At 45.1% G+C, this 27,465-nt stretch overlaps 2 protein-coding genes across 13 annotated transcripts in view; one reads left to right on the top strand and one right to left on the bottom strand.

The window, feature by feature from the left end:
- parpbp (PARP1 binding protein) overlaps positions 1 to 27,465 on the top strand; it is a 139,289-nt gene that overhangs the window by 8,547 nt on the left and 103,277 nt on the right. For 9 of the 12 annotated variants that reach the window (XM_069904397.1, XM_069904390.1, XM_069904387.1 and 6 more), the window contains exons 3-6: positions 19,272 to 19,406; positions 22,070 to 22,353; positions 24,929 to 25,116; positions 25,555 to 25,692. The gene's annotated coding sequence lies outside the window, so the exon portion shown is untranslated. The remainder of the gene's footprint in view (positions 1 to 19,271; positions 19,407 to 22,069; positions 22,354 to 24,928; positions 25,117 to 25,554; positions 25,693 to 27,465) is intronic. The other 3 variants (XM_069904389.1, XM_069904391.1, XM_069904393.1) reach the window with 3 other exon arrangements.
- nup37 (nucleoporin 37) lies at positions 69 to 27,465 on the bottom strand. Its single transcript, XM_069904410.1, has 9 exons — positions 27,071 to 27,465; positions 24,921 to 25,045; positions 24,305 to 24,377; positions 19,620 to 19,714; positions 6,518 to 6,608; positions 4,987 to 5,168; positions 3,392 to 3,442; positions 2,361 to 2,454; positions 69 to 361 (listed from the first exon to the last, which is right to left on the bottom strand). Exons 1-9 carry the CDS (start codon positions 27,236 to 27,238, stop codon positions 248 to 250), a joined length of 993 nt encoding a protein of 330 aa, XP_069760511.1. The 5' UTR covers positions 27,239 to 27,465; the 3' UTR covers positions 69 to 247.

The following is a 27,465-nucleotide window of genomic DNA, read 5'->3' as shown; positions in this document are numbered from 1 at the left end:
TTCCTGTGAACACTCTGGAATGTTTCACAACATTAAAAAGTTTGAAACAAATACAGGTTGTACGCATGTGAGAAATAAAAATGAACAAATCTTTAATTTTTAGCTTGTAGTCCTCTTCAGTGGGAGGTGATGTGATGCTTTGGCATTGAGACCAGACCAGCACTCATCACAGCAGCTCATTATACAGGAGTGAAGCCAATATTGGAAAAACTTCCACAGTGCAACTGAAGAGCTAAAGGAACCTTCCCTACATTTCAGTCATCCAAAATAAAACTTTCCGATCTCCTCCAACAGCACATAACGGGAGCGTTCGGTGCCAGCTTAGTCCTGAGGCCACGGGAGCAGTGCCGACCATGATCGCCTGCCAAGTGAAGAGAAAATTAGTTACACTGATTCACATAGATGAGATGCTTTGCTGGTCCCTAAGGCAGCATTCAATTGAAGATCTACAGCACTTGTGAAATCAAGTAATAGCTAAAATAAGGACTTGCAGGGAAACATCCAACCTTGAACAGTTCGTGTGGCCCCTTCATTCTGCCCTGCTATTCCTTAGGATCATCGTCATATTTGCATTGAAATGGGCCAGTTGGCCCTCCTCAACCATGCTGACTGGAATGTGCTTCCCATTTGCCTGCGTTTGGACCATATCCCTCTAAGCCTTCCTAAGCATGAATCTGTCATGTGGATTGAGAAGGGTCACATGGCCTCTGTCTGGAACCTAGTTGGAAGTTGCATCACCTCCTAATCAAGGTTGGACTCTGCTCACCCATTGGTGCACATCTGACCATTAGCTGGACCCACCAGCTTACTGTACTATAAAGTCCACCATGTTCAGGAGCTCTTCCTTTTCGGCCGTGAGTTGAACACTGCTGTGGCAATGCTCAAGGAGTCAATGGTAAGGTGTGCACTACAAAGGGATCGGGGCTGTTGTATACTGTTGTAGTTGTAGACAGCATCTGAGCCATACTCACATTAGACAAGGAACGGCAGGTAGTGTATTGTAGTCCTTGGTTGTGATAAGTTTGTATAAACAGTTGCTAGAAACGGTAGTAGCAAGTCCGATGTGATTGGGTTGTACTGTGCTTGTGAGAGTGTAGAAGTTACTGGTATTGGTAGCGTTAAGTCTGATGTGACTGGCTGCACTGTGTTGTGTGATTGAGAACACTTGCGCATTATCCCCGTTGAGATCCCCTTATGTGTGTTTCAATAAAGATTATTTCTGCATTGAGCCTGTGCCCAGACCCGCTATTCTTTGAACCCATCAAACATTTCCCTTCCCACACAACATTGTCTAAATGTCTTTTGAAAATTGTAATTGTCCTGACTTAAACCACATTCTTTGGCAGCTTGATACATTTACCCATTCTCAGGCCCCTTTTTAAGTTTTTCCCCTCTCACCTTGTCTCTGCCTCCTGATTTTATATGCAGCTGAGGTAATCCATTAAAATAGTCTCAGCCTAGCCTGTCTCTCCTGACTACTCGAGCCCTCTTGTTCTGGGAACATCCCCATGAATCTTCACCCATTCCAGCATGCATGTGGTGAGCCAAAGGGCCTGCTTCTATGCTGGTGTGTGAAAACCCTACTCTCAGATCCCCTTCCAATCTTTCTTCTCTCTCTTTAAACATGCTCTCTAGTTTTAGACTCAAGTACCTTGGGCAAGAGATTGTACCGTTCACCCTATCAAGACCCCTCATGATTTTGTAAACCTCTAAAATGTCATCCCTTCATCTCCTTCACTCCACGGAAAAGTCTCAATCTATCTGGTATCTGTAACTCAAGCCCCTCCATTCTCAGTAACATCCTTGTAAATCTCTTAAGAGTTGCAACACAGTAAGAGGCCCTTCCAGTCCACAAGCCCGTACTGCCCAAATACACCAATTAAACCTCAAAGACTGTACATTGCGCTGTAATAGTGATCAGAGGACTGGGTCATGCTCTTCTCAGCTATTCCATCCGAGACTTAACCTATGCCTTCTGGTTTGAGACTCCTGCCTTGGGAAAAAGACTCTATTCTATCTGTGCACCTCAATTTTATAAGCCTCTAATTAAATAAGCTCTCAGCCTCCTTTCTTCAAGTGAGAATAAACCTACCTTATCTTCATTCCTGGCCACATCCTGGTGAATCTCTTCTGCACTCTTCTTGTGCTACTAGAAGTGTCCTGTTTGTGTGGTGACCAGAACCACCCACAAAAATCCCAAGTACAGCCTGACCAATGTTTTGTACAGCTGTGAAGTGTCCACATAAAATATCTGATGCTTTGACAATTTCCTGATTCTTTGTTCCAATTTTTCCTGCTTTTATCCTGCTTTTACCACTAAGGCTTAACATTAAAGTTTTTGTGCAGGAATTCAAGCCTACCTGGGGGTGACCCAAGTGATGCACAAGCAATTGGCTATTTATCTTGCCTGGATAGCCAGTTGTTGCAAAGAGGTTTTCATTGGTTTTTGACCATCTGTGGTGGGGGGGTGGGAAATAAAACACGTTTAAAAAAAACAATTTTTCAAACCAACTTTTAATTTCTATGGCATCTAATGCTGAATTAAAAATACGCTGTTCAAATAGAGACTCTAAACTTTGGGCAACTGCTCGATCTGTAGTGCCACCCTGAATGAGTGGCTAGGTTGGGCAGCAGTGGAGATGGAGGGCAAATTTAACTGAGGTGTATAGAGTTAGAACAAGCTGAGTGCAACAGGCTTAATGACAGTTTCTTCCCCGCAGCCATCAGCTTCCTGAATGGACCCCGCTAACAAAGCTGTCATTCCTACCCTTGCTCATTGCCAACTGACCTTTCCTTCCATTGTAATCCTACACTCTGTAATTGTGTTCTATACAACTGTACAAACGTTAGAGAAAACGTTACTCTGCTTGCCGAAGATACTTTTTCACTGGGCTAGGTATTCTGTGACAAATGAAATGGAAACTTAAGGATCAGGCAGAAACTGCAGGGCACAGATTTCTTTCATGAAAAGGAAATAAATTGCTCTATCTGACAAGTGCTGGGAGTGTGGTTTGGAACATTGGGTCAGAAACGAGCAGAAGCTAAACTGCGTTCTTCAAGACCGCAGACTAGAAACAGAAGAGGCATTAATCTGGCTAGTACAGAAGCAATGGGCTGAAAGGCAGCCTCAAATGTCAAGTTCAAGTTTATGGTCATCCAATTAACTGAACCACTAAGCAGCTGCATTCCTCAAGGTAATCTTCAAAAAGAAATTGATAAATGTTTGGGGGGGGGGGGTGCGGGAAAAACACTACACAGATCTAGGACAGAAACCTGGTCTTAACTGGATCCTTCTGTGCTACAGGAGGTGACTTACCCACCCTGTAGAGTAGGAACTGTCAGACCCTTGAGATGTTTCAAAGACCACATTGGTAACTAAATTTCGTCTTACCGAAATCTTCGAGCTCCATCTAAGTGTGATGGTCGCTTCTCCTGGGGATAACTGGGGGACAGAAACAGAATGATTATGACATTAAAATCCAGTTTACAAACACGTGGACATGCAGGTCCCAATGTCCTCAAGGACATCTACAAGAGACATTTTTAGACATACATACAGCACAGTACACAGTAACAGGCCATTTCGGCCCACGAGCTCAATTACATCCAATCAACCTACAACCCCCCGGTACGTTTCAAGCAGTAGGAGGAAACCAGATTCTCCGGGGAAATCCCATGCAGACATGGAGAGAAATGTACAAACTCCTTACAGATAGCACGGGATATGAACACCGGTCCCAATCACTGGCGCAGTAATGGTGTTGCGCTAACCGTGCTGAGGCAGTGTCATAAAGCAGCTTCTATCCTCAAGGACCCTCACCTCTCAGCTACCACTAGGAAGGAGGTAAAGAAGCCCGAAGACGAACACCCAACGGCACAAGGACAGCTTCTTCCCCCCCCTGCCATCAGATTTCTGAATGGACAATGAACACCAGACGCTGCCTCACTTTCTCTTATCTTGCACTAATTTATTTATTTCTAAATGCAATTTATAGCAATTTTTGCACTATAATGCAGTCCCAAACAATGAATTTTGTGACATATTCTGACAATAAATTCTGATATCTAGAACGAGCTGCCAAGGGAATCAGAATCAGGTTTATTGTCATGAACATGCGTCACAAAATGTGTTTTTTTTTGTAGCAGTGTTGTACAGAACAAGGTGCAAAATTACTATAAATTATAATTCTGTAAATACAAGCTTTAAAAAGAGAAACAGTGGGATAGTGTCTAGTTCATTGTCTGTTCAGAAATTTGATGGCGGAGGGGAAGAAGTTGTCCTTGTGCCGCTGGGTGTTCGTCTTCAGACTCCTGGACCTCTTTCCTGATGGTAGCAGAGTGAAGAGGGCCTGGCCTGGGTGGTGGGGGTCCTTGAGGATAGAGGTTGCTTTCTTGAGACACCGTCTCTTGTAGATGACCTGGATGGGGTGGAGACTATGCCCGTGTTGGCTGTAGTCAACTTCACAACTCCATATAAATATAGAATATATAAATTAAAAACTTACATAGTTTTATATATATGTATATAAGCTATAAAGATGGGTACAATTACAATAATCAAAAGGCATTTGAACAAAGATATTGAAATTTTAATTTAGACATATAGTATGATAACTGGCCCTTTCAGCCCACAAGACTGTGCTGCCCAATTACACCCAATTGATCTACAAATCCCCTGTATGTTTTTGAAGGGTGGGAGGAAACCGGAGGCCTCAGGGAAAACTCACACAGACACGGGGAGGTCATACAAACTCCTTACAGAAGGCAATGGATTCGAACCCTGGTCCTGATCGTTGGCACTGTAACAGAGATGAGTTGACCACTATTTACTATGCTACCCTAACGCTAACTATGCCGCCCTGGATATGGGCCAAATGCAAGTAAAAGGGACCAGCCAAGAACACCAAATTGGTTGGCATGAACAAATTGGCCAAAGAACCTGCTCCATACTGCACCACTCTAACTGTAAATCCAACATCCATGCACCTGGAGCGAGTGATGTCCCAAATCAGCCAGTCATTCCCCACCGCTGCACCGACTTTAATAGTGTTCCCCAGACACCAGTCTGCTGACATCAGAGGCATCTGGCCGCAGTCCACAGATAGGATGGCCTGTAGGGTGACCAGGTCATAAAAACGGATGATTCCTTTCTTCTCTGCCACCATCAGCTGTAAAAGAAAGGAAACAGTCAGTGTGGATGGACCACCGCTAAATTTGGAACACTGGATTTGATGTCTGCAACTATAAAAGGATGAGCAACTTTTAAATTGTCCTCTCACTGGTAAAATATAATGTTCTTGCATTGTTTAACTGGACTTTTATGCATACCCTGCACCGTTTCTGTAACACTATACCCTGCACCGTTTCTGATTTACTAACACTACCCCAGTACTTCTCCCTATCATTTTGTTCGGATGCTTGCTGACATTTGTCCATTCCTTGATGAAGGGCTCAAATCCGAAATGTTGGTTATGCATCTATCTTTGCTATGTAATATACAGTTTGACCAGCTAACTTTCTCCAGCAATGGGTTTTTACTACCAGCACTTCTGATTTATTAATGCACTATCTGCTCTACTTATAATTTGACTTATATGAATGACAATCAGAACAGTGGTTTGTGCTGTTGGAGCTAATGCACTGAAAATACCATCGACTTTCCCCACAGATGCTGCTTCACCTACTGAGTATTTTCAGCATTTGCTATTTTGTTGGGGAGATGAGAAAGATTGGTCAAAGTGTTCCAATGTGTCCTGCTATTAAATTAAATTTAGATATACAGCATGGTAACAGGCCCTTCCGGTAAACGGGCCCATGGCCCCCAATTGACCTACAATCATGGTGCGTTTTGAACAGTGGGAGGAAACCGGAGCCTCCAGGAAAACCTTGGCAGACACGGGAAAATGTACAAACTCCTAGACTGCAGGTGCTGTAACGGTATTATGCTAAACATTACGCTAACTGTGCTGTCCTGTGTATTGGACTTCTAAACTCATCTGCAGGGGTTGGATTTTTTTTTACATTGAACTCCTTGTTTGGTTTAGAATTTGTTTGTTTTCATTTGGCTAAAATTGTACATTTCTCAGTCATTCAAAAAATCTGCGTTTACACGTCAACTTTTGGGTTCTAATTAACTGCAACTAAACTGGTGATGGCTCTACATACCAGTTGGTATTTTTACAATCCAGGTTTCCCCACCACATCACCCACCCCCTCTCCCTGTTCTATTCCATCCTGACAAGCATATGCATTAGCTAGTCATCTCTGTCCAGTATCCACAAAGCCAATGCATGGTTGAGACTAAAAAGTTTTACAAAAGCAGGATTTTAATAACACCAAATATAAAGCAAACAAATTCTTGAAGTTGGCCATCAGGACTGCTGGTCTCTTCCTCCCCACTCTCTCACAATTATTGCTGGCAGAAAATGAAAAAATTCCATCCTGCTCCCAGCAAGGGGTTCAGGTCTCCCGCAGACGCAAACAACATATGACTCAGAAGAAAATGTTGCAAGTGAACCTTGAATATTTCCTCAGGATGCCAACACAAGCTCATTCCCGGCGAATGAAGCAGAAATGAAGTCTTTTGATTTCCATCGAGATCCCAGATACTGCAACACATTTTAAAACAGATTCTAATTACAATGCATTCATTTTCAAACAGTCATTGTTCAATGTACCTTAGAGGAGATGTACTTCACGTGGATTGGAAGATGTCCAAGAGAGGCCCTTTCACCCATAGTGGCTGCACCAATCACCCACACTACATATTTACATTAACCCATCCAGCATTTCTACAATCTACTCACCCCCCACCGCCCACATTCTACCGCTCACTCTGGGCAATCTCTAGAAACTAATTAACCTATCGACCTTTGACTCTTTGGAACATGGGACAAAACTGGAGTGCCAGGAAAACCTGTGCAATCATAGGACGAACATGCAAACTCCACAGGGGCAGCTACCAAGGTCAGGATCGAACCTAGGCTAGAGGAGGAGCAAGGTAGCAGCTCCACTAGCTGTGCCACTGTGCTGCCTGAATGTCACAGCTCCCAGCTTGATCTGTCTCCCCACAGGCCACGGTTCTTCAAGGACATCCAGTGCAACTGCATGGAGGTTTTCAACTTTTTTCAGACAGTGGTTCCAGAATCCTGCCAATCCTAGGGTGAAAACACATCTTATCACCTTAACAATTAAAAAATAAATAAATGTAGACATACAGCATGGTAACAGGCCCTTAAGACCCACAAGCATGTGTCACCTAAATATCCCAATCAACCTAGAACCCTCGAACATTTTGAAGGATGAGTGGAAACTGGAGCACCCGGAGGAAACCCACGCAGACATGAGGGGAACGTACAAACTCCTTATAGACAGCGCAGGATTCAAACCTGGCCCACTGGCACTGTAATTCCATTGCACTAACTGTGCTGCCCTAAATTACATAGGATCAGCACAGGAACAGGTCCCTCAGCCTACATTCTTGCACCAAACAATCTTCAAATCAAACTAAAACTGCTACTTGCACTTGATAGATCAGAATCCAAATTTATTGTCATGAACCAGTCATGAAATTCGATGTCTTACAATATTACTATATATAAAAAAAACAATAAAAGTGCACGAAAAGTGAGGCCATGTCTTTGGTTCATTGATTATTCAGGAATCTGATGGCAGCAGGGAAGAAGCTGTCCTTGTGCTGTTGAGTGCTCACCTCAAGCTCCTGTACCTTTTTCCTTATGGTAGCAGAGTGAAGAGGGAATGGCCTGGGTGGTGGGGTCTTTGAGGATAGAGGCTGCTTTTTTAAGACCCCGCCTCATATAGATGTCCTCAATGGAGTGAAGTTTGGTGCCTGTTGATGTCGCAGACCAAGTTCACAACCCATGGAGTTTATTCTTGTCCTGAGAGTTGGCATCTCCATTCCATACAATGATGCAACCAGCCAGAATGCTCTCCACAGTACACCTGTGGAAGTTTACGAGAGTCTTCAGTGACTTACCAAATTTCCTCAGACACCTCAGAAAGTGTAGCCACTGGTGAGCCTTCTTCATGATTACATCGACATGGAAGCTCCAGAACAGATCCTCGGAGATACTGACTCCCAGGAATTTGAAGTTCTTGACGCTCTCCACAACTGAGTCCTCGGTGAGGATTGGGTCATTCCCCTAACTTCCTTCTGAAGTCCACAATCATCTCCTTGGTTTTGCTGATGTTAAGTGTAAGGTTGTTACACCATTCAACGAGCTGATCAATCTGCCTTTTGTATGCTTCCTCATTGCCGTATGTGATTCTTCCGACAACTGTGGTGCCATCAGCAAACTTGAAGATGGCATTGGAATTGTGACTGGCCACAGTCATGAATGTATAACACATCCTTGGGTGCATCAGTGTTGATGATCCATGAGGAGATCTTATCTCCAATTCATACAGACTGTGGTCTTCCGATGAGAAAGTCAAGGATTTTGTTGCAAAGTGGGATACAGAAACCTAGAGTTTGTAGCTTCTTGACCAGCGCTGAGGGAATAATGGTTCTGAAGGCTGATGAAATTGCTGATTTCGAGGTGATCCAGAGCTGATTGGAGAGCCAACAATATTGCATCTGCTGTGGAGCGATTGTGAAGATAGGTGAATTGCAGTAGATCCAGATCTTTGCTTAGGTACATGTGAACTCTGGGCCATAACCAGCCTCTAAAAGCATTTCATCACAGATATCCCTTTCCCCATATTCACGTGCCTACCTAGAAGCTTCTGAAATGCTACATTCCTATCTGCTTCCATCAATGCCCCTAGTAGTTTGTTCCAGCCACCCACCACTCGGCATATAAAAAAATTAAAATTCTTGCACATCCTTAGAACCTTATACACCCCCTCCCCTCACCTTCAATTCTTGTACTCTAGAATGCAACACTTTTACCCTGGGGAAAAGATTCTGAATGTCCACCCTATCTACGCCTCTCATAAAAATGTGACACGATTAGCCTAACCATGGCAGGATTAGTGTAGCACTTAGCACAACGCTGTTACAGCACCGGTGACGGGTTAAAATCCCGCACTGTCTGTAAGGAGTTTGTATGTTCTCCCCATTGTTTGTGTGGGTTTCATCCAGGGGCTCCAGTTTCCTCCCACCGTTCAAAATCATACAGGGATTTGTAGGTCTATTGGGCGGGCTGGAAGGGCCTGTTACTGTTCTGCATGTTTTAAAAAATGTATAAACCTCTGTCAGGTCTCCCCTCAGTCTTTGACACTCCAGATAAAGCAACCCATGTTTATTCAACCTGTCCCTCTAAACCAGGCAGCATCCTGGTAAACTACCCTTTCTGTAATTAGGCAAACACAATTACACACAGTACTTCAAGTGCAGCCTAAAGGAAGTTTTATATCACTGCAGCACAACTTCCTTACTCTTATACAGTGCTAAAAAATGTATACCCAATGACACCAAACATACCATCTGCTTTCTTTCCTGCCCTTTCTATTTGTATGACCACTTTCAATAAGCTTTGCTTCTGTTTATTTATCTGATAATTAAATGGAGATTAAACTCAATTTAGTTTCCTCCCAGCCTCTTTAGTTCCAATAGAAATAACCACACCTCCAATCTTTCCTTTTGATGGAATCAGTCAAAAACAATGCAAGGAAATGCATCCTCCCAACAAGAATGCCACATTTCCAAAATACTCACAGGAAACAAAGGAATTTCCAAGAGAAACAGGGCAGTTAAAATGACTGAGCCTGGGGGCAGAGGGAATGGGAATGTGTAAGGGTTGAGAGGGGGGCAAATTTATGTCCTTTTGATGGTTTCCACTTTCTGCCCCCTGCCCCACCTCAGTTCCAACAGCTGTGAATGCAATCTTACTGTAACTCCCAGCAACACCCACAACCTACAGCACAGCTGAAGGTCAACCAAGGCTGCAGCACACGTGTAAGCTGGCAACCGGCAGGAGAGAGGGCAGACAGAGGGCATTCTCGCACAAAGAATGCATGTTTTTGCATCCAGATATTTATTACAAGCATATGTTGGCACAATGGTCAAGTTAAGAGTCTAGTAACCAGAGGTCCGTACATTCAAATCCCATGGCAACTGCAAAATCAAATTTCATCTGTTCAAAAAAAATCCAAAATATAAAGTGTTGCTGATGGTAGCTGTATTACTGTATCGCTCAGGGAAGAAAAGCTGGCAGCATTGGCCATACTGAGGAGTATGTGACCTCAGATCCACCACTTGTCTTCCCTGTGAAATGAAAGCCAGTCAGGTTATAAAATCAGAACTTCCCAAATTGAATTACAACCAATTAAGTATTTATATTCATGTAAACGTCAAAATTTTTGGACCAATTTTTTGGGTCAAACGGTGTGGGCGGTCAACTTTTAAGAACCTGCGTCGATCAAGGCGTTGGGAGCTCAGATAGCCGGGTCTGGGCGGTAAGTCCGCGGTCGGGGTATCGGGAGTTCAGATGGGCGGGTGACCAGGTGAGGATCTGCAACCAGGATGATGATCCACGGTTGGGAGCTCAGACGGACAGGCAGATGGGACGTGGGAATTCGATGGGTGGGCAATTGGGGTGATGATCTGTGGCAGGGGCCTCGGAAGCTCGGATGCGCAGGCACTTTAGGTCAAAAATTTGGTTTGGGGGGGTGGTGGGGAGAAAACTTACACAGGATCTACGACTACATGAGTACACACAGTATTTCTACAGTTCTTTGGCTTGGATTCGAGGATGAAGGATTTATGGAGGGGTATGTCCACGTCTGCTGCAGGCTCGTTGGTGACTGACAAGTCTGATCCGGGACAGGCAGGCACAGTTGCAGAGGTTGCAAGGGAAAATTGGTTGGTTGGGGTTGGGTGTTGGGTTTTTCCTCCTTTGTCTTTTGTCAGTGAGGTGGGTTCTGCGGTCTTCTTCAAAGGAGGTTGCTGCCCGCCAAACTGTGAGGCGCCAAGATGCACAGTTGGAGGCGAGATCAGCCTCTACAGTACATTCCCATCAATCATCAAACACCAGTTTACATCCCTCTGCTAATCCCATTCTCCTCACTTTCCCATCAACACCCATGACCCCAGATTCTATCCCTCATCTACACTTCAGGAGTAATTTACAGTAGATACTCAACCTCCCAGCCTGCACATCTTTGTTAGGACGTGGGAGAAAACTGGAGCACTTGGAGGAAACCCGTGTGGACACAGGGAGAACGTTCAAACTCCACGCAGAAGGTGCCCAAGGCCACGATTGAAGCCGGGTCTCTGTTGCTGCTCTATTACCCATACAGGTAGACCCAGACATGACCGTAATTGGACTGATGGGTTGGTCATAACTCGGATTAGTCAAACCTCAGGGACCTCCGGCTGCCGCCAGGAGTGGGAACCGCTGTAGACAGTACTTTTAATACAAAATACGTACTTGTACAATAGTTTTAATAAAGTGGATGTAACTTATGTAGATCGGAAGTCGAGGACTACCTGTACAATAATAATGATAGAGGAACAAAACTTGATTTCCATCTGGACACTTTCCAACTGGATGGCATTAACTTTGACTTCTCTGGTTTCTGCTAACCTGCTCTCCATTCTCCCTCCATTCCCTTTCCCATTGTCTTCTTTCCCTTTAGTTCTCCATCCCCTTTCCCTCCTAATTCACAGAGCCAGCCCTCATCCCTATTTCCTGCTGTGCCCTTCCTCCCTTTTCCACCTATTACCTCCTGCCTCTGGGACGGCGCTCCTCCCCTACCATTTTGTTTGGGCACCTCCCTACATTTTACTCACACCTTGATGAAAGGGTCAAGCCAGAAACATTGGTGACGTATTTCACCTTTGCTATATAAAGAACACTGTTTGACCTGCTGAGTTTTTCTAGGATTGTGTTTTTACTACAATACTAGATGACTCTCCTTTCGTGTTCAAGGGACATTAGGGAGAATTCCCCTGCTCTCCTTCAAGTAAATGCTACAGAATCTTTTGCGTTCTGGCTGAGAGCAGATGGTTAATCGTCTCATCCTCAAGAAAGCACCTCTGTGGATGCACTGAGCCCTCAGCCCTGCGCTGGTTCAATTCCAATTATACGCTTCGAGTTCCAAAATGGGAAGAGAGCCATGACCTTCTGACTTGGAGGTGAAGGCACCGCCCACTCGGCCAAGTCTATGAGTCCGACCAGTCCCAGGCAGATGAAAGAAAGCTCATGCAGTGGGAATCGCTGAGACGCAGCTGCACACAGCTGGGAGAATGGAAATCAAGTCCCCAAGCAGATGTGTTCCATTAAACCTTCCACAAGGTTACATGGTCAACTAAGGTCAGCCGGAGAGCTACGTTGCGCAAATTCCACACCACAAACCCCAAGCACTCATTTACTTTGACAAGTTTCCATCGCCTTTCGCAGTTGCACAGGATCAGATGGAAAAACTGGCGCAGGGAAGTGGAGAGGATGGAGTAATCCACACCCTTCTTGGAATCGAGAGGAAGGAAATGAAAAATCAGTTTCAGCTGTTGGCAATAGAAGGAAGCGCCATCGAGAAGCAAGCTCCACCCATCCATGAGCAACTCCCTTTCTGGAATGAGCAGGAACACACCGGGGCTTCACAAAGCCCAGGGTTTCCCCACCGCCAGTTTTCCTTGGTTACTCGCCTCTCCCGAGAGGAGCGACGAGGCAATCATTTCGCGGGAAAGCACAAAAAAAAGCATCATCTTGGGCTTGCTGGCTGGCTAAACCGGTGAAAGGATGCTGGAAGAAAAGCCAGTGCGAGCTGCTGCCAAATTTTGCTGGCTTCAGAATGAGAAAAAAACAGGTCAGGAAAAGGCTAATCATACTAAAGGCAGCTGCAATTACCAAGAGTAAAGAAGGCATCAGATTTATACGCCGCCTTAACGCAGGAGATCCCAGGTTGCTGTATATCCAGAGATTTGCTCATTGGAAGGTAACCGCAGTTCCCTATGAAAGACCACACAGCCCTTTGGTTACAAACTAGAGGGAGGGTGTTTGGTCAAGACATCAGGACCCACCCAGACATATAGTTTGGATGGATTTTTGTTTGCTCTTACGAAAAAAAAATCTTTAAAATTTAAATTTAGACATACAGCACAGGAACAGGCCATTATGGCCTACAAGCCCGTGATGCCCAATTACACCCAACTGACCTACAACCCCGGTACGTTTTGAAGGGTGGGAGAAAACATATAAACTACTTACAGACAGGGTGGGATTTGAACCCTTGTCCTAATCGCTGGCAATGTAACGGTGCTGCACTAACCACTATGCCAACCGTGGATTACTGTTTAATACCCGGCTTTTCGATTTAGATTTGTTATTATCATGTGTACCAAGATACAGTGATAAAATTCCTTCTTTTGCCAAGATGGCACCAAAATGTGTCTACTATGCTCTTAGTTAAAAGGTGAGCATAGAATCGACACGCTCTGATGCCATCTTGCCAAAAGAAAGTCGTTTTATAGACCATGAGCAGTCGAGGGTGAGGCCACCTCATCCAACGTAGGCACTCTTGGTCTCTATCACACCTCCTTGAACCCCGATTCCCCAAAGCTGCTGGAAGTCACCTTCCACTCTTCCAAGAGCACCCAATTTGTTCTGATAAACAGTCTTCAGCTGAAACGTTAACTCAGCTTCCTCTCTCCACTGTCACACCAGCAGAATATTTGCACCACTGGCTATTTTCATTCTATCTCCAGCATCTGCAGTGTTCTACATCAGTAACTGAAAAGAGAAGCCACTTAGTCCCTCCTGCGAGCTCTGCCCTTCAATACAAAAAAGATCAGATCTTTTACCTCAGCGCCACTTGCTGCACTAATCTCGTGGCATTTGATTCAAGATTCAGTTTATTACCATGTAATAAAGACAGTGCAATATTACATGGAATTTGCTTTTTCCGTCGGCAGAAATTGCTTGAATTGCCTCTTACAGTCAGAGAAAGAGAAGCAAGAATCCCGTCAGAGAGTGATCATGGCCACAGCCACGCAAGGACCAGACCAAACCATCATCAGCCTGAGCTCCAGATCCGAACCTCCCTCTCGACTGATGACGTTACTGTGCCCAAGACCATCAGTACTCACTCTAATCAGAAGTCACGGATGACTGCGGAGGTGCATGTGCTGCTCAGGAACCATGATGCTGCCTTCAGAGCGGACGACAAGGTAAACCTAACTATTGCAAGAGCAAAGCTGTCTAAGGCCATCAGGGAGGCAAAGCATGCGCATGCCCAGCCCATTCACAGTCACTTCCTGGGCAGCAAGGACACACAGTGAATGTGGCAGGGCACGCAAGCTATCACCAACTACAAGACTACACCATCTGCCAGTGCTGGTGATGCCTCCTTCCCAGATGCACTGAACAACTTCTACGTGCACTTTGAGGTGAAAGACATTGAGGCAGCGAAGAAGACCATCTCTCCTCCAAACAATCAGGCACTGTCTTACAGTGGCCAATGTGAAGAGAGAGCAAGGCAAGGTCAGTGAACGGAAAACTGCTGAACCAGATAACATTCCCGGCAGAGTGCTCAGGGGATGTGTGGCTCAGCTGGCAGATCTTCTCACTGGCATCTTTAACATCTCCCTGAGAAGCGCCGTGGTTCCAATGTGCTTCAAAGCCATCACCATTGACCCTGTGCTGAAAGAGTCGTCTGTGACCCACCTCAATGACTACTGTCCTGTCGCACGCACGTCCATTGTCATGAAGTGCTTCAAGAAGCTTGTCATGGGGCACATCTGCTCCTACTGCCCCATCACTGGACCACCTGCAGTTTGCATACAGACCCAAATGTTCTACAGACAATGCCACCACCCTCCATCTAGGCCTCACCCACTTGGAAAACAAGGGCTTGCATGTTCAAATGCTGTTTATGGACTTCAGCTCGCCATTCAACAAAGTCATACCTCGATACCTGATAAGGAGGTTGAGCCTGCTGGGTCTAAACACCTCCCTCTGCAATTGGATTCTTGACTTGCTGTCGGGGAGACCTCAGGCAGTCCAGATTGGTAACAGCATCTCCAAGACCATCACCCTGAGCACGGGGGCCCCCAGGGCTGCGCACTGATGTTCACTCTGCTGACCCATGACTGTGCAGCTAAATACAGTTTGAACCACATCATCAAATTTGCTGACAACACAACCGTGGTGAGCTTTATTAGTAAGAATGATGAGTCAACGTACAGAGATGAGCCAACAACTTGTATTTGAATATGAATAAAACAAAAGAGATGGGGGAACCACACTCCACTGACCACTGACAGCTTGAACGTTGAGGCAGTCAAGAATACCAAGTTTCTTGGAGTGCACTTGGTGAAGAATCTCACCTGGTCCCTTAACCCCAGCTCCATAGCCAAGAAAGCCCAGCAGCGCCTCTACTTCCTGCGAAGGCTGAGGGAAGTCCATCTCCCACCCTCCATCCTCACTACATTCTACAGAGGATGTATTGAGAGCATCCTGTGCCACTGCATCACCGCCTGGTTTGGAATCTGTGCCACCTCCAATTGTAAGACCCTGCAGAGGAGAGTGAAGTCAGCGGTAAAGATCACTGGGGCTCACTTCCTACCATGACGGACATCGACAACACTTGATGCAGGCGGAAAGCAATAAACATTGTGAATGATTCCACACACCCCTCACGTAGACTGCTCTTCCTTCTGTCATCTGGCAGGAGGTACCAAAGCACTCGGGGCCTTATGCCCAGATTGGGCAAGTTTTTTCCCCCCCAAAGCCACCAAGCTCCTGAATTTCCAGAACTATGGACTGGTCCATGTACTGTGGACTTTTACTGTATATGGCTTAATATTTTAACTTTTATCTTAATTTATATTTATGTAAATCTGCTCTGTGGTCCTGAAGAAACGCTATCTTGTCTTTACCATGCAATGTATGGAATGAACGACAAATAAAGGTGACAACTCCAACACCTGGTACCCCTTCAGCTAGTCCTGCAGCAGCCCACACCCTGCATGGGTTCCTCTCCTCAAGTTGCCAACAGCCTGCCACCTGTCTGTTCTTCAGCTGCAGAGCCCGTGCTGGTCCACTGATTTCCTATCTTCAATAAAATCAATGACCACAGTTTTCCAAAGATTCACCACCCTTTGATGAAGAAATTACTCAGCGGCTGTCCCATTTCTATCTTCCCTACAAAAATGTACAATCTCACATTTCTCCACTTGCCATGCTCTTGACTGTCGACGTTCTCCCTGAAACCTCCTGCATTTTCCTCCCAACCTACACTTGCCTTTGTTGTTCAGTTTTCTCTTGCTGGAATTCTACACTCTGTTTTTAACTGCTGTACTATGTTTGGGCTGACCAACTGGATTTCTCACACTTTGTCACTTTATCTCAATGCATGCGACAATAAACCATTTGTATCATCCTTGATACTGCTGACAAACTCAAAGATGCAGCCAATAAACAAATGGGGTCTGACCACCTGGTTCATTCCACTATGCAAAGTATCCTAAAGCAAAATCCTAAAGCAATTTCCTACTCTTGGTCTCTAACATTATCTGTGGTCAGGAGTAAAGCACCTTGATGAATGGCTTAAGCCTGAATCTTTGCTATAGATAAAGGACACTGTTTGGACCTGCTGAGTTTCTCCAGCATTGTGTGCTACTTTTATCCCTGGTCAGGTCAAAATTGGATGATTGCATCCGATATTTGGTCACCGCATCTTAGGAAGGATGTGAAGGTCCCAGAGAGGGTGCAGAGAGGATTTGGGTCAGTAGCAGAATATCGAGCACTGTCACGATGAGCACTGGCTCACCTCAGGGCTGTGTGTACAGGCCACTTCTGTTTACACTACTGACCCATGACTGCGTCGCAAGATCCATCTCCAACAGTGTCAATTTTGCAGATGACACAACAGTCAATGGCCTCATCAGCAACAACGATAAGTCGCACTACAGAGAAGAGGTAGAAAATCTCGTGATATGTGAGAGGAACAACCAAAATCTCAACATGGACAAGATGAAGATGTTCATGGACTTCAGAATGACCAGGAATGACCATCCTTCACTACACATCAACAACACTGTAGTGGAGAGCACCAAGTTCCTTGGAGTTCACTGAACTCGTGACCTATCATGGACACTCAACATGATCTCACTTGTCAGGAAGGAGCAACAACAACTGCCCTTCCTGAGAAGACTGAAGAGGGCAAGGCTACCGACCACCATCATGTCACCTTCTATTGGAGTTCTATCGAGACAGTGTGGCATGGCTGCTGGTAAGCAGTGGATTGGAGGTTAATCCACTGGACCATAAGAGTGGCAGAGAGGATCACTGGAGTCTCTCTCCCCACATCGACATGATCTACTGGGATTGTTATCTGAAGAGGGCACACAAAATCATTGAGGACCCTTTCCATCCCACACACAGGATCTTTCAGCTGTTCCTGGAGTATGAGAATCAGCATCACCAGGCTGAGGAACAGCTTCTTGCCACGGGCAGTGAGAATGATGAACAACTGATGAACTGCTCACACTAACCATTGGAGAATCTACTATTTATTGAACAATTTATTTATTTTTATACATGTACTGCATACAAATTGCTTGTAAATACGTGTGCTATGTCTGCATATGTGTTGACGTGTTTTTACCCTGAGGACCAAAGAACACCATTTCATCCAGTTGTACTTTACAATTGTACGATAATAAACTAGAACTTGATTCACTGGAAGGATCCTGGGGATGGCAACTTCTCTGCTCCAAGGTTACAATAATGAGTTTGGGTTTGTTCTCCTCAGAGCAGAGAAGACTGAGAGGAAATTGAATGAAGCAGGACAAGTTCACACAGGGTCATGGGATGGAAATTGTGCTTCATGGATGGGGGAGGGGGTGGGGGCACAGATTTAAATATGGAGCCAAAAATAAATGGGGTAGCTGTGGAAAAACAACTATTTCATTAAACAAGAGTGGGTGACACAGTTAGTGTAGCGGTTAGGGCAACGCTGTTACAGCACCAGTAATCGGAACCAGGGTTTGAATCCCGTGCTGTCTGTAAGGAGTTTATACCTTCTCTCCTTGTCTGCGTGGGTTTTCCCCAGGGGCTCCGGTTTCCTCCCTCCGTTCAAAACGTACCAGGTGGGGGTGTAATTGGCGGCACGGATTTGTGGGCTGAGATGGCCTGTTTCCGGGCTACAGGTCTAAAACTAAATTTAAAATTTAAATAGTGCTTTATGAATTGGAATTCTGTGTCTGAGAGGGCACACCCATACCTGTACACCACAGAAACTGGCCCTTCACTCCATCCTGAGCTTTTAACCCATCGACACTAATACCATTTGCCCCTATTAGGTTTGTATGGCTATGTACTATGCTTATTCAAATGCCCTTTGAACTATCTCTTTAACATACTGATTTTAATGGGAGCAGAATTGGTCAGGGGCTCCACAAAAGGATAGCTGACGTGCAGCTGACGGGGTTATTCTTCAATGATCATAAAGGCAATAATGACTACCTGGTGTTCTCTTAAATCCATTATTTTGAACCATGTAATCTGCTGCTTGTCCTAATTTCTGCAATTTTACCCACCCACCCATAAATCTTTGGCATGTGGGAGGAAAGCAGACCACCCTATGGAGATGCACGTGGTCACAGGGAGAACATCCAAACTCCACACAGGTCAAGACTGAACCCAGGTCACTGAGCCAGCTACAAGGTTGCAGATTTTTAAAAATTTTAATTTAGAGATGTAGCATGGTGACAGGCCCTTCTGTTCCACCCAATTTTCCTACAAATCAGGAAGTATTTGAAGGGTGGGAGGAAAGTGGAGACCCTGGAGGAAACCTACGCAGACACGGGGAGAATGTACAAACTCCTTACAAACAGCGCCAGATTCAAACCCAGGTTGCTGGTTCAGTAATAGCATTGTACTAATCACCACGGTACCTGCTGTTCCACCCAAGAAAGAAGGTAGATGAACTTCCATTCCATTTCAGAACGTCAATTAGAAGCAAATTCTTTTTATCATGAAACCAGCAAAAACAAAGGCAGGGCTGAACCCTTTGAAAATGGTGTTAATGGTTGGATGGCCATTCCAAAAGGAGGACATGGTCATAGGTTATTTATTTTCTCACACACACAGTGTTTGCATTTGTTCTTTGCAATACGGTGTAAATTTTATTAAAAACATTTTTTTGAAGCAGGCTGTATTTATCTGTCTATATATATGATAACTTATGACCATGTTAGAAATGGCTCCCCTAGTTAATGGTAGAGCATAAGGACAGGCCTATCAGACCACCATGTCTGCACCTTCATTGGAAGTAGCTCATTATCTTTCCTCTTCCTGATATAGTCAACTATCACTGTCAAGTCTGTGACTGGCCTCCACATACTAGACAATGCTATCCAATGGCTCTCAACTTGGCAAGGCCGCACCTGATTATTTGACTTGGCAGCAGTTGGCAAGAAGATAAACAAACGTCCAAAGGTAGGATTTCCCTAGAATCATAGAACACTGCAGTGCAGAAACAGACCCTTCAGCCCTTCTGATCTGTGCTAAACTATTATGTACTATCAAATACTTTTGTATTTAAATGTTAACAAACAAATAAGCAATAGGTTACCCTGAATTTTGCCTGCACCCTCATTACGGGTTCCAGCCTAAGACATGAACTGTACACTTATACCAAGATTGACATACCGGCATGTGTGGTCATCGCTCACACTTGCTATTTGTTTGCCTTCGACGGGCTCGAAAACCAGATCGTTGATATAGTCCGTGTGGCCTTCGATTACCTGCAATCAGAAGTCAGGATGCTTGTTTGAACACTGCTTTCTCCACCAGCTCTGCTGGTTGACATCATGTTTCATTTATACATCTGTGCTTGGAAATAACTGATACAGGCAAGTTCATCCAAGTCCATGAACCGAGCAGAGAGGAGATTGCAAAATGACTGTCGGCGTGACCTTTAGGACAAAAGAGCAAAGCATATTTAAACAATGCTGTAAATGCAGCCACAGCTCCCAGCAAGCTTCGATATGTAGCATGCACCACACTAAGGAGGAATGGCAGACTCTGGGAAAGTTTCAGGAAACCTTTTGGGAGGTCTTCAGCTACACAGAGATAAGGACAGTAGTTCTCAACCTTTTTCTTTCCACTCACATACTACCTTAAGTAATCCCTTACTAACCAGTGCACCAATGACATCCTATGCCATAGGTGCTCTTTGGTTAGTAAGGGATTACTTAAGGTGGTATGTGAGTGGGGAAAAATGTTTGCATACCACTGGACTAAGGGAAGCACAAAATGTTGTCTTAGAGGGGATTTAACTGAGCTTTAAAATTATAAGGCTTAATATGGACCGTTGCTTGAGGAGATAAGAGAACATACTACTGTTCAGAAACAGACCTTTCAGCCCATCTAGCCCATGCTGCTCTATTTATTCTGCCTGATCCCTCTGACTTGCACCCAAACCATAGCCCTCCTATCCACGTACCCATTGAAATTTCTTTTAAATGCCTAAACTGGAAGGAGTTTGTACATGTCTGGGAGTTGTAAATTAATTGGGTGTAATTGTGGGCCCAAAGGGCTTCTTATACTAATAAGGCCCACCACAGTTGTGTTGACAGCCAACGATCATGTGGTTTGAGCTGTCACGAGTCAGCAGAATGAACAGCAGGTGGACTAAGCACGCAGCCTTGGGGTTTGAATCCTGTGCTGTCTGTTAAGGAGTTTGTACGTTCTCCCCTTGTCTGTGTGGGTTTCCTCCCACAATTCAAAACGCACCAAGGGCTGTACATTAATCAGGTGTAATTGGGCAGCAGGGGCTCGTGGGCCGGAATGGCCTGTTACCATGATACATGTCTAAGTTTAAATTCCATCGGGTCTCCCCTCAGGCTCCAATGCCTCAGCGAAAATTACCAAAGTTTGTCCAACTTCATCCCATAACTCATACCCTCTCATCCAGCCAGCGTCTTGATGAATCTCTTTCACAACCTTTCAAAAGCCTTCATATTCTTCCTGTTATGGGGCAACCAGAATTGCACACTATTTTTTTCCCCCTGAATAAACTAAAATCACCAGGGTTTAATGAACCACAGCTGAAAGATCTAGTCGAGCTCATCAGTGATGGAGGGGATGAGCAAATTCCCCCAACTGACCACAGATTGAAAAGTCAGGTCACATGAACATACTGTCAGAGATCAAGCAGAATGTTCTTCATTAGTGGGCAGTTTCTGGGCAAATAGTTGGCACTTTCAGGAGAGAGAAACTGGATCCAAAGATCAGAAAACAAGATTACAAGTATAAATTCGGAATGTGCTGGATCTACACCAAAGGCATCTGTAACATTGGTCATGGTGTTGTGAACTTCTGACCCTATTACGAAGGTCATTGAGGGATCAGATGAGATGGCTGAGCTCAAGACACCACCCTGTGGACCTCCTGCAGAGAGGACCTGGGGCTGAGATGATTGACCTTGAACCACCACAATCCTTGCACTAGGTACAATTCCAACCAGCGGAGGGGTTAAACCCCAACCCCCCACCCCAACCCTGCCTGATACTCTTCAGCTCCAGTTTAATGCGGGATCCTTAATGCCATATCCATCAAATGCTGCCTTGATGTTAAAGGCTTCACCTTTGCATTTCACGTCTGTAACAGGGTCAGGAGCTGAGTGACTTTGGCGGATCCCCACCAGAGCTGTCGTTGCTAAAAACGTGCATCTCGGTCTGGTATAGGGACACCAATACCCCTTAGCATAAAGCCCTCCTAAAGATAGTGGATACAGCCCACCATTGAGAACCTCTACAGGGAACGCTGCCGTCGGAGAGCAGCAGTCATCAAGGATCCATACCTCCCAGCACACCCTCTGTTTTTACTGCTACTACCAGGAGAGAGGTGTAGGTGCTATAAGACTCGCACCACCTGGTTCAGGAACAGCTGCTCCCCTTCCTCCAGATACAAAAGTATTTGATAGTACATAATTTAAGGACTCATACTTTTGCACTTTAATGATTTTCTTTTGTTTTTTCTGTATTGCACAGTTTGTTTACATTTGTTATCAGTTTACAGTTCTGTTTTTATATATGTTCATGCTGTGTAGTTTATTTTTGCATTACCAATAAGTGATAATTCTGCTGTCTCCTCAGGAAAAAGAATCTCAGGGTTGTATGTGATGTCATGCACATACTCTGACAATAAATCTGAAGTAAAAGTTTAAAATCGTAAATGTTCTCTGAAGCAACACACAACCCCTTGGTGAAGATGGGAGCAAATATTCAGCCAGCAGAGTGCCCCGGTCGTGCCCTGGTCGTGCCCTGCCCACAGCAGCTGTTTGAACAAAGTTGTTTTTGAATAAAGCAGTGGCCCAGGATGAAGAGGCGGCCGATGCTGCTGGGGCGACTCTCCCAAAGTGTCTCCCTATCCCTGCCCGGTAAGAGTCTTTGTCTTTATTAGTATTAAGTATATTAGTAAAGCTTTATCTGTCAACTTGGGGGAGGGGGTAATTATGGGCGGCACGGTTAGCGAAGTGCCAGTGACCAGGGCTCAATTTTAAATTTTGTAAGTTACCAGAATTACTTGATTTAAATGAATTTTACATAATTATAGACAATAATACTGATATCCCACCCCCCCCCCCCCCAAATTGCTTTACACTTTGCACTGTCTTTTGCCATTTAAACGGTGCATTCTTAATGCAGGTGTATTAGTTAGGCATTGTAAGTGTGTCTCAGTCAACTGGAAAATTCGCCTTTTACTGTATATGGAAATGATGTGCTTGATGTGGACAAAAAAGTGGAAAGATAAGTTTACAGACAACACAAAAATTGGCAGAGTTAAAGATAATGAGGAGTTGTAAAAGGATGCAGACCTGCTGGAAACATGGACAGTGGAATGGCAGGAAAGTGTACAGCAAGTGGCAAGACCCTTTGGAGACAATGTACAGAAGTGCCCATACCTCCATTAAAGAGGTTACATATGTAGATAGGGAGGTAAAGAAGGCATACTGGATGCTCGTCTTCAGGTTGAGTACAAAAGTTGGGTCGTCAAATTGCTGCTGTCGAAGACACTTGCAAGGCCATGTTAGGAGTATTGTGTGCACTTCAGGTCACCCCACTACAGGAAGGATGTGGAGGCTTTGGAGAGGATTTGGAAGAGGTTCTTCTGGATTGGAGAATATTAGCTATCAGGAGTGAATAAATTTGGATTGCAGACTGAGTGGAGATTCAACAGAGGTAACAAAGTAATAGAGTGAAAGTACGAGAGGAATAGATTGAGTTGGTAGACATTCAGGGTGGAATGGTCAAAAACTAAAGGGCATAGCTTTAAGGTGAGGGGGAGTGGGAGATCCTTGGAGTTCACTTCACTAGAGACCTATCATGGACACTCAACATCTCCTCATTGTCAGGAAGGCGCAACAGCGACTGTATGTCCTGAGAAGACAGAAGCGGGCAAGGCTACTGGCCACCATCATCAACCTTCTACAGGAGCTCTATCAAGAGTGTCCTGGCCGGCTGCATCACCGTGTGGTAGGGTTGCTGCAGAGAAATGGATCGGAGGTCAATCCACAGGACCAAAAGAGTGGCGGGGGGAATCACTGGAGTATCCCCCACATCAACATTATCTACCAGAATTGTTGTCTGAAGAGGGCACATCATTGCGGACCCCTTCCACCCTGCACATGGCATCTTTCAACTGCTCACTTCGGGGAAGAGATACAGGAATATCAAAGCCAGCACCACCAGGCTGAGGAACTGCTTCTTCCTATGGGCAGTGAGAATGCTGAACTACCAAAGGAACTGTTCACACTAACCCTTCAAGACTCTCACATTCACAAAACAATATTTCTTTATATAGATGAAATTCTTGTCCTGCATATGTATTGTTTGTCTGTGTGTTATGGTTGGTTGTGTATCTGTATGTTTTGCAACAAGGACCAGAGAACACAGTTTCATTGTACTTGTACAATCAGATTACAATAAACTTGACTTGAGAAAGTTTAAAGAAGATTTACAAGGCAGGTCTTTTTTTAAATATATACAGAGAGTGGCAAGTATTTGGGAAGAGATGATGGTTACATGGGGAAAACATAGTGAGTCGGGGTAGGATTGGTGTACCTGGGCAGTTGATGGTTGGGATGGACAGTGCACCTTAAGGCCTTTTTCCAATGGTGCATCTCGCCATCCACCTCTATCCAAGATGACTGACATTATACAATAGCCTCAGAAATATCTGTTCTTAAATGGCCAATGCAGTACAAAGAAAGGAACACGCATTTCTGATGCAATCTTCACAGCCCGTTCAGAGCGTCGAGGTCAATAAAATAGCCTTTGAAGTGTGATCACTGTTACAATGCAGAAAGTTCTGAGGAACAGGCAACTCACCTGCCACGTGGAGTTGTCCTGGAGATCAGACGTTAATAATCGGAGTTTTCTGTCTGCATCCGCTGTGCATAGCCTGCAAGGGTTAAGGAGAAGAATACAAAAATTATAGAAAATGACACCAAAATAATTTGCCTACTGGTTTGAAATACGAATACGAGTGGTAGACAAAAACTAAGGGGTGATGATAAGAATGAAGGGAGATTTAATAGAGGTATTTAAAATTATGAGGGGGATAGAGTGAATGTAGGCCGGCTTTTTCCACTGAGGATAGGTGAGACAAACCAGAGGACATGGGTTAAGGGTGAAAGGGGAAACGTTTAGGGGAACATTCGTGGGATCTTCTTCACACAGAGAGTGGTGGGGGTGTGAAACGAGCTGCCAGCTGAAGTGGTGAATGCGGGCTTAGTAACATTTAAGAAGAATTTAGACAGGAACATGGATGGGAGAGGTATGGAGGGCTATGGACTGGGTGCAGGTCAGTGGGATTAGGCAAAACAAGGTTTGGCACAGGCTAGAAAGGCCAAAGGGGCCTGTTTCTGTGCTGTAGAGTTCTATGAGGAGAGATTGAACAGCGAATTTCTTTGGAGTTAATGAATAATTTATGACCCACTCTTACTTCACTAGGTGCGTCAGTGTGTCAATCTTCGTTTCTGGGCTCCAGGCAATGGCACCCACTCGTACTCCTCTGTGAAACGTCTGGAGGGTCTTATGTTCCATACCTTTAATGTCTGCATCTTCTTCCTAAAAGATAACAGTGAAATGATTATGATTTTTCATGAACCTCTCGCCACCATGGTTGCAGAGAATCCAAGGTTAGTCACGTCCAGTTTATTTTCATCTGACCGTGCAAGTACAACCTGACGAAACTCCATTCTACGATCCTCGGTGCAAAACACCCAGACACACATACAGACATAACACACATACAAACAACACATATGCAGGTCAAATATTTTTATCTAAATAAACGGTTTGTTGCACAAGTCTCGGAGGGTTAGTGTGAGCAGTTCCTTTGGTCGTTCAGCATTTTCACTGCCTGTGGGAAGAAGCTGTTCCTCAGCCTGTGGTGCTGGCTCTAATATTCCTGTATCTCTTCCCCGACGGGAGCAGCTGAAAGATGCTGTGTGCGGAGTGGAAGGGGTCCTCAAGGATCCTCTTCAGACAACAATCCCAGTAGATCACGTCGATGGAGGGTGGGGTCTACCACTCTTGTGGTTCTGTCGATTGACTTCTGATCCATTTCTCTGCAGCAACTGTACCACACTGTGATGCAGCCAGCCAGGACGTTCTGGATACAGCTTCTGTAGAAGGCTGATAGGATGGTGACCGGCAGCCTTGTCCACTTCAGTCTTCTCAAAAGTGCTGTTGCTTTTGCACCTTCCTGACAGGTGAGGTGATGTGTGTACATGATAGGTCACAAAGAACTTGGTGCTCTCCACTATCTCTATTTCAGAGTTGTTGATGTGTAGTGGAGGGTGGTCACTGTTGGTTCTCCTGAAGTCCACGATTATCTCCTTCGTCTTGTCCACATTGAGAATCATTATGGGGAACAGGCAGAAACGGGAAGGTGAACCTCAACCAGATCAGCCGTGCTCGTACTGAGCGGCAGTGCTAGCGCAAGTATCCACAAGACTGACTCCTGCTCCTCTATTTTATCAGTTTGGATATTATGGGTTGAAATTCCATTCCTGGCAAAGGAAATTTTAAGGTTGAACATTTTTCATCATAAGGAATTTTTAAAAAAATCATTGATCTTCTCTGGCACAGGATGCAATTTGGGTCATAGCATCCATGACAGCATCGAACAAACATTCACTGTGACCTGAAAATTATTTCCTCTTCAGTGTCTTGCTATCTTCCTTAATTAGAACTTGTAAGTAGAGAGCTCTACACCAGCCATTCTCAACTTTTTTGTTTTTGGGTATGGCCCCCTAAGGACCTGAGGCAACGAACGGGACATTGCCAAGTCTGCATGATTAGTTACAGGGGAAAAAATAGCTGATGGGTTTGAAGGAAAATATAATCAGGGTTTCTAAGGTTAGGTAGGAATCACTGAATACAATGAAGCAAAAAATACCCTAAGCAGAAAAGAAAATAAAATCTGGAGGGAAATCCAACAACTAGCAGTCATAGCTAGTCATGAGTCACTGCTCAAGTGGTTACATGAGAAAACCTGATCACATGAGAACCTACATGGACAGAGTAGATGTAGAAAGGTTGTTTTCCATGGTGGGAGAGTCTAGGACAAGAGGACACAACTTCAGAATTGAAGGGTGTCCGCTGAGAACAGATGCAGAGGAATTTATTCAGCCAGAGGGTGGTGAATCTGTGGAATTTGTTGCCATGACCAGTTGCGGAATCTGGGTCATTGGGTGTATTTAAGGTAGAGATTGACGGGTTCTTGAAGAGCCAGGTCATCAAAAGTTATGGGGAGAAAGCCGGGTAATGGGGCTGAGTGGGAAAATGGATCAGCTCATGACAGTGCAGTCTCAATGGGCTGAATAGCCATTTATGCTCTTATGTCATCTACCCGTACCCCAACCTACAAGCCATCTGAAGGGCTCAAGCTTGAAGCGTTGGTTATGTACCTTTATCTTTGCTACATAAAGTACACGGGTTGACCTACTGAGTTTCTCCAGCGTTAAGTTTTACAAGGCCACCTAGTTGTAAATGGGTTCGCCCACATTTTTTCTGAGGGCTAGCGTCAGCATTAAGGACTGAATAGCCTCCTTCCTTGGAGTTACAGACCAGAAGCCCCCCACACACCTGGAAGCGACAGCTGCCCACCACCAAGTAGTTGTCACCCCCGTATGCGATCAGGCTGCCGGCGTCGCAGCTCTCAAACGGGTCGAACTCCACGGCGATCACCGCCTCCTCGCTCGGTACCGTGTGTGTGGCGCTCCGGGCAGCCGCCTCCTTCTTCATCAACAGCATGGTCGGGACGGTGGATGGACTGGACCCGGGGAGGGTGGGGGGGGGGGGGGGGAAGCGGTGGATGGTCGGGACCCCGGAGGGAGGAGGGAACGGTCGGTGGTCGGGTCCCCAGCGGAAGGGAGCAGACGATGATCAGTCTCCGGGAGATCCCTGTTCCACGCGTCTCCCGAAGATTTCCCAGCCTGGAACGTTGAGACACACTCCTCCGCTGCCCATTGGCTGCAGCC

The sequence above is a fragment of the Narcine bancroftii genome, chromosome 11 (genome assembly GCF_036971445.1).
Source record: "Narcine bancroftii isolate sNarBan1 chromosome 11, sNarBan1.hap1, whole genome shotgun sequence".
Lineage (NCBI taxonomy): Eukaryota > Metazoa > Chordata > Chondrichthyes > Torpediniformes > Narcinidae > Narcine > Narcine bancroftii.
Note: the sequence above shows the minus strand (reverse complement) of the source record. Positions and strands in the feature narration are given on the sequence as shown.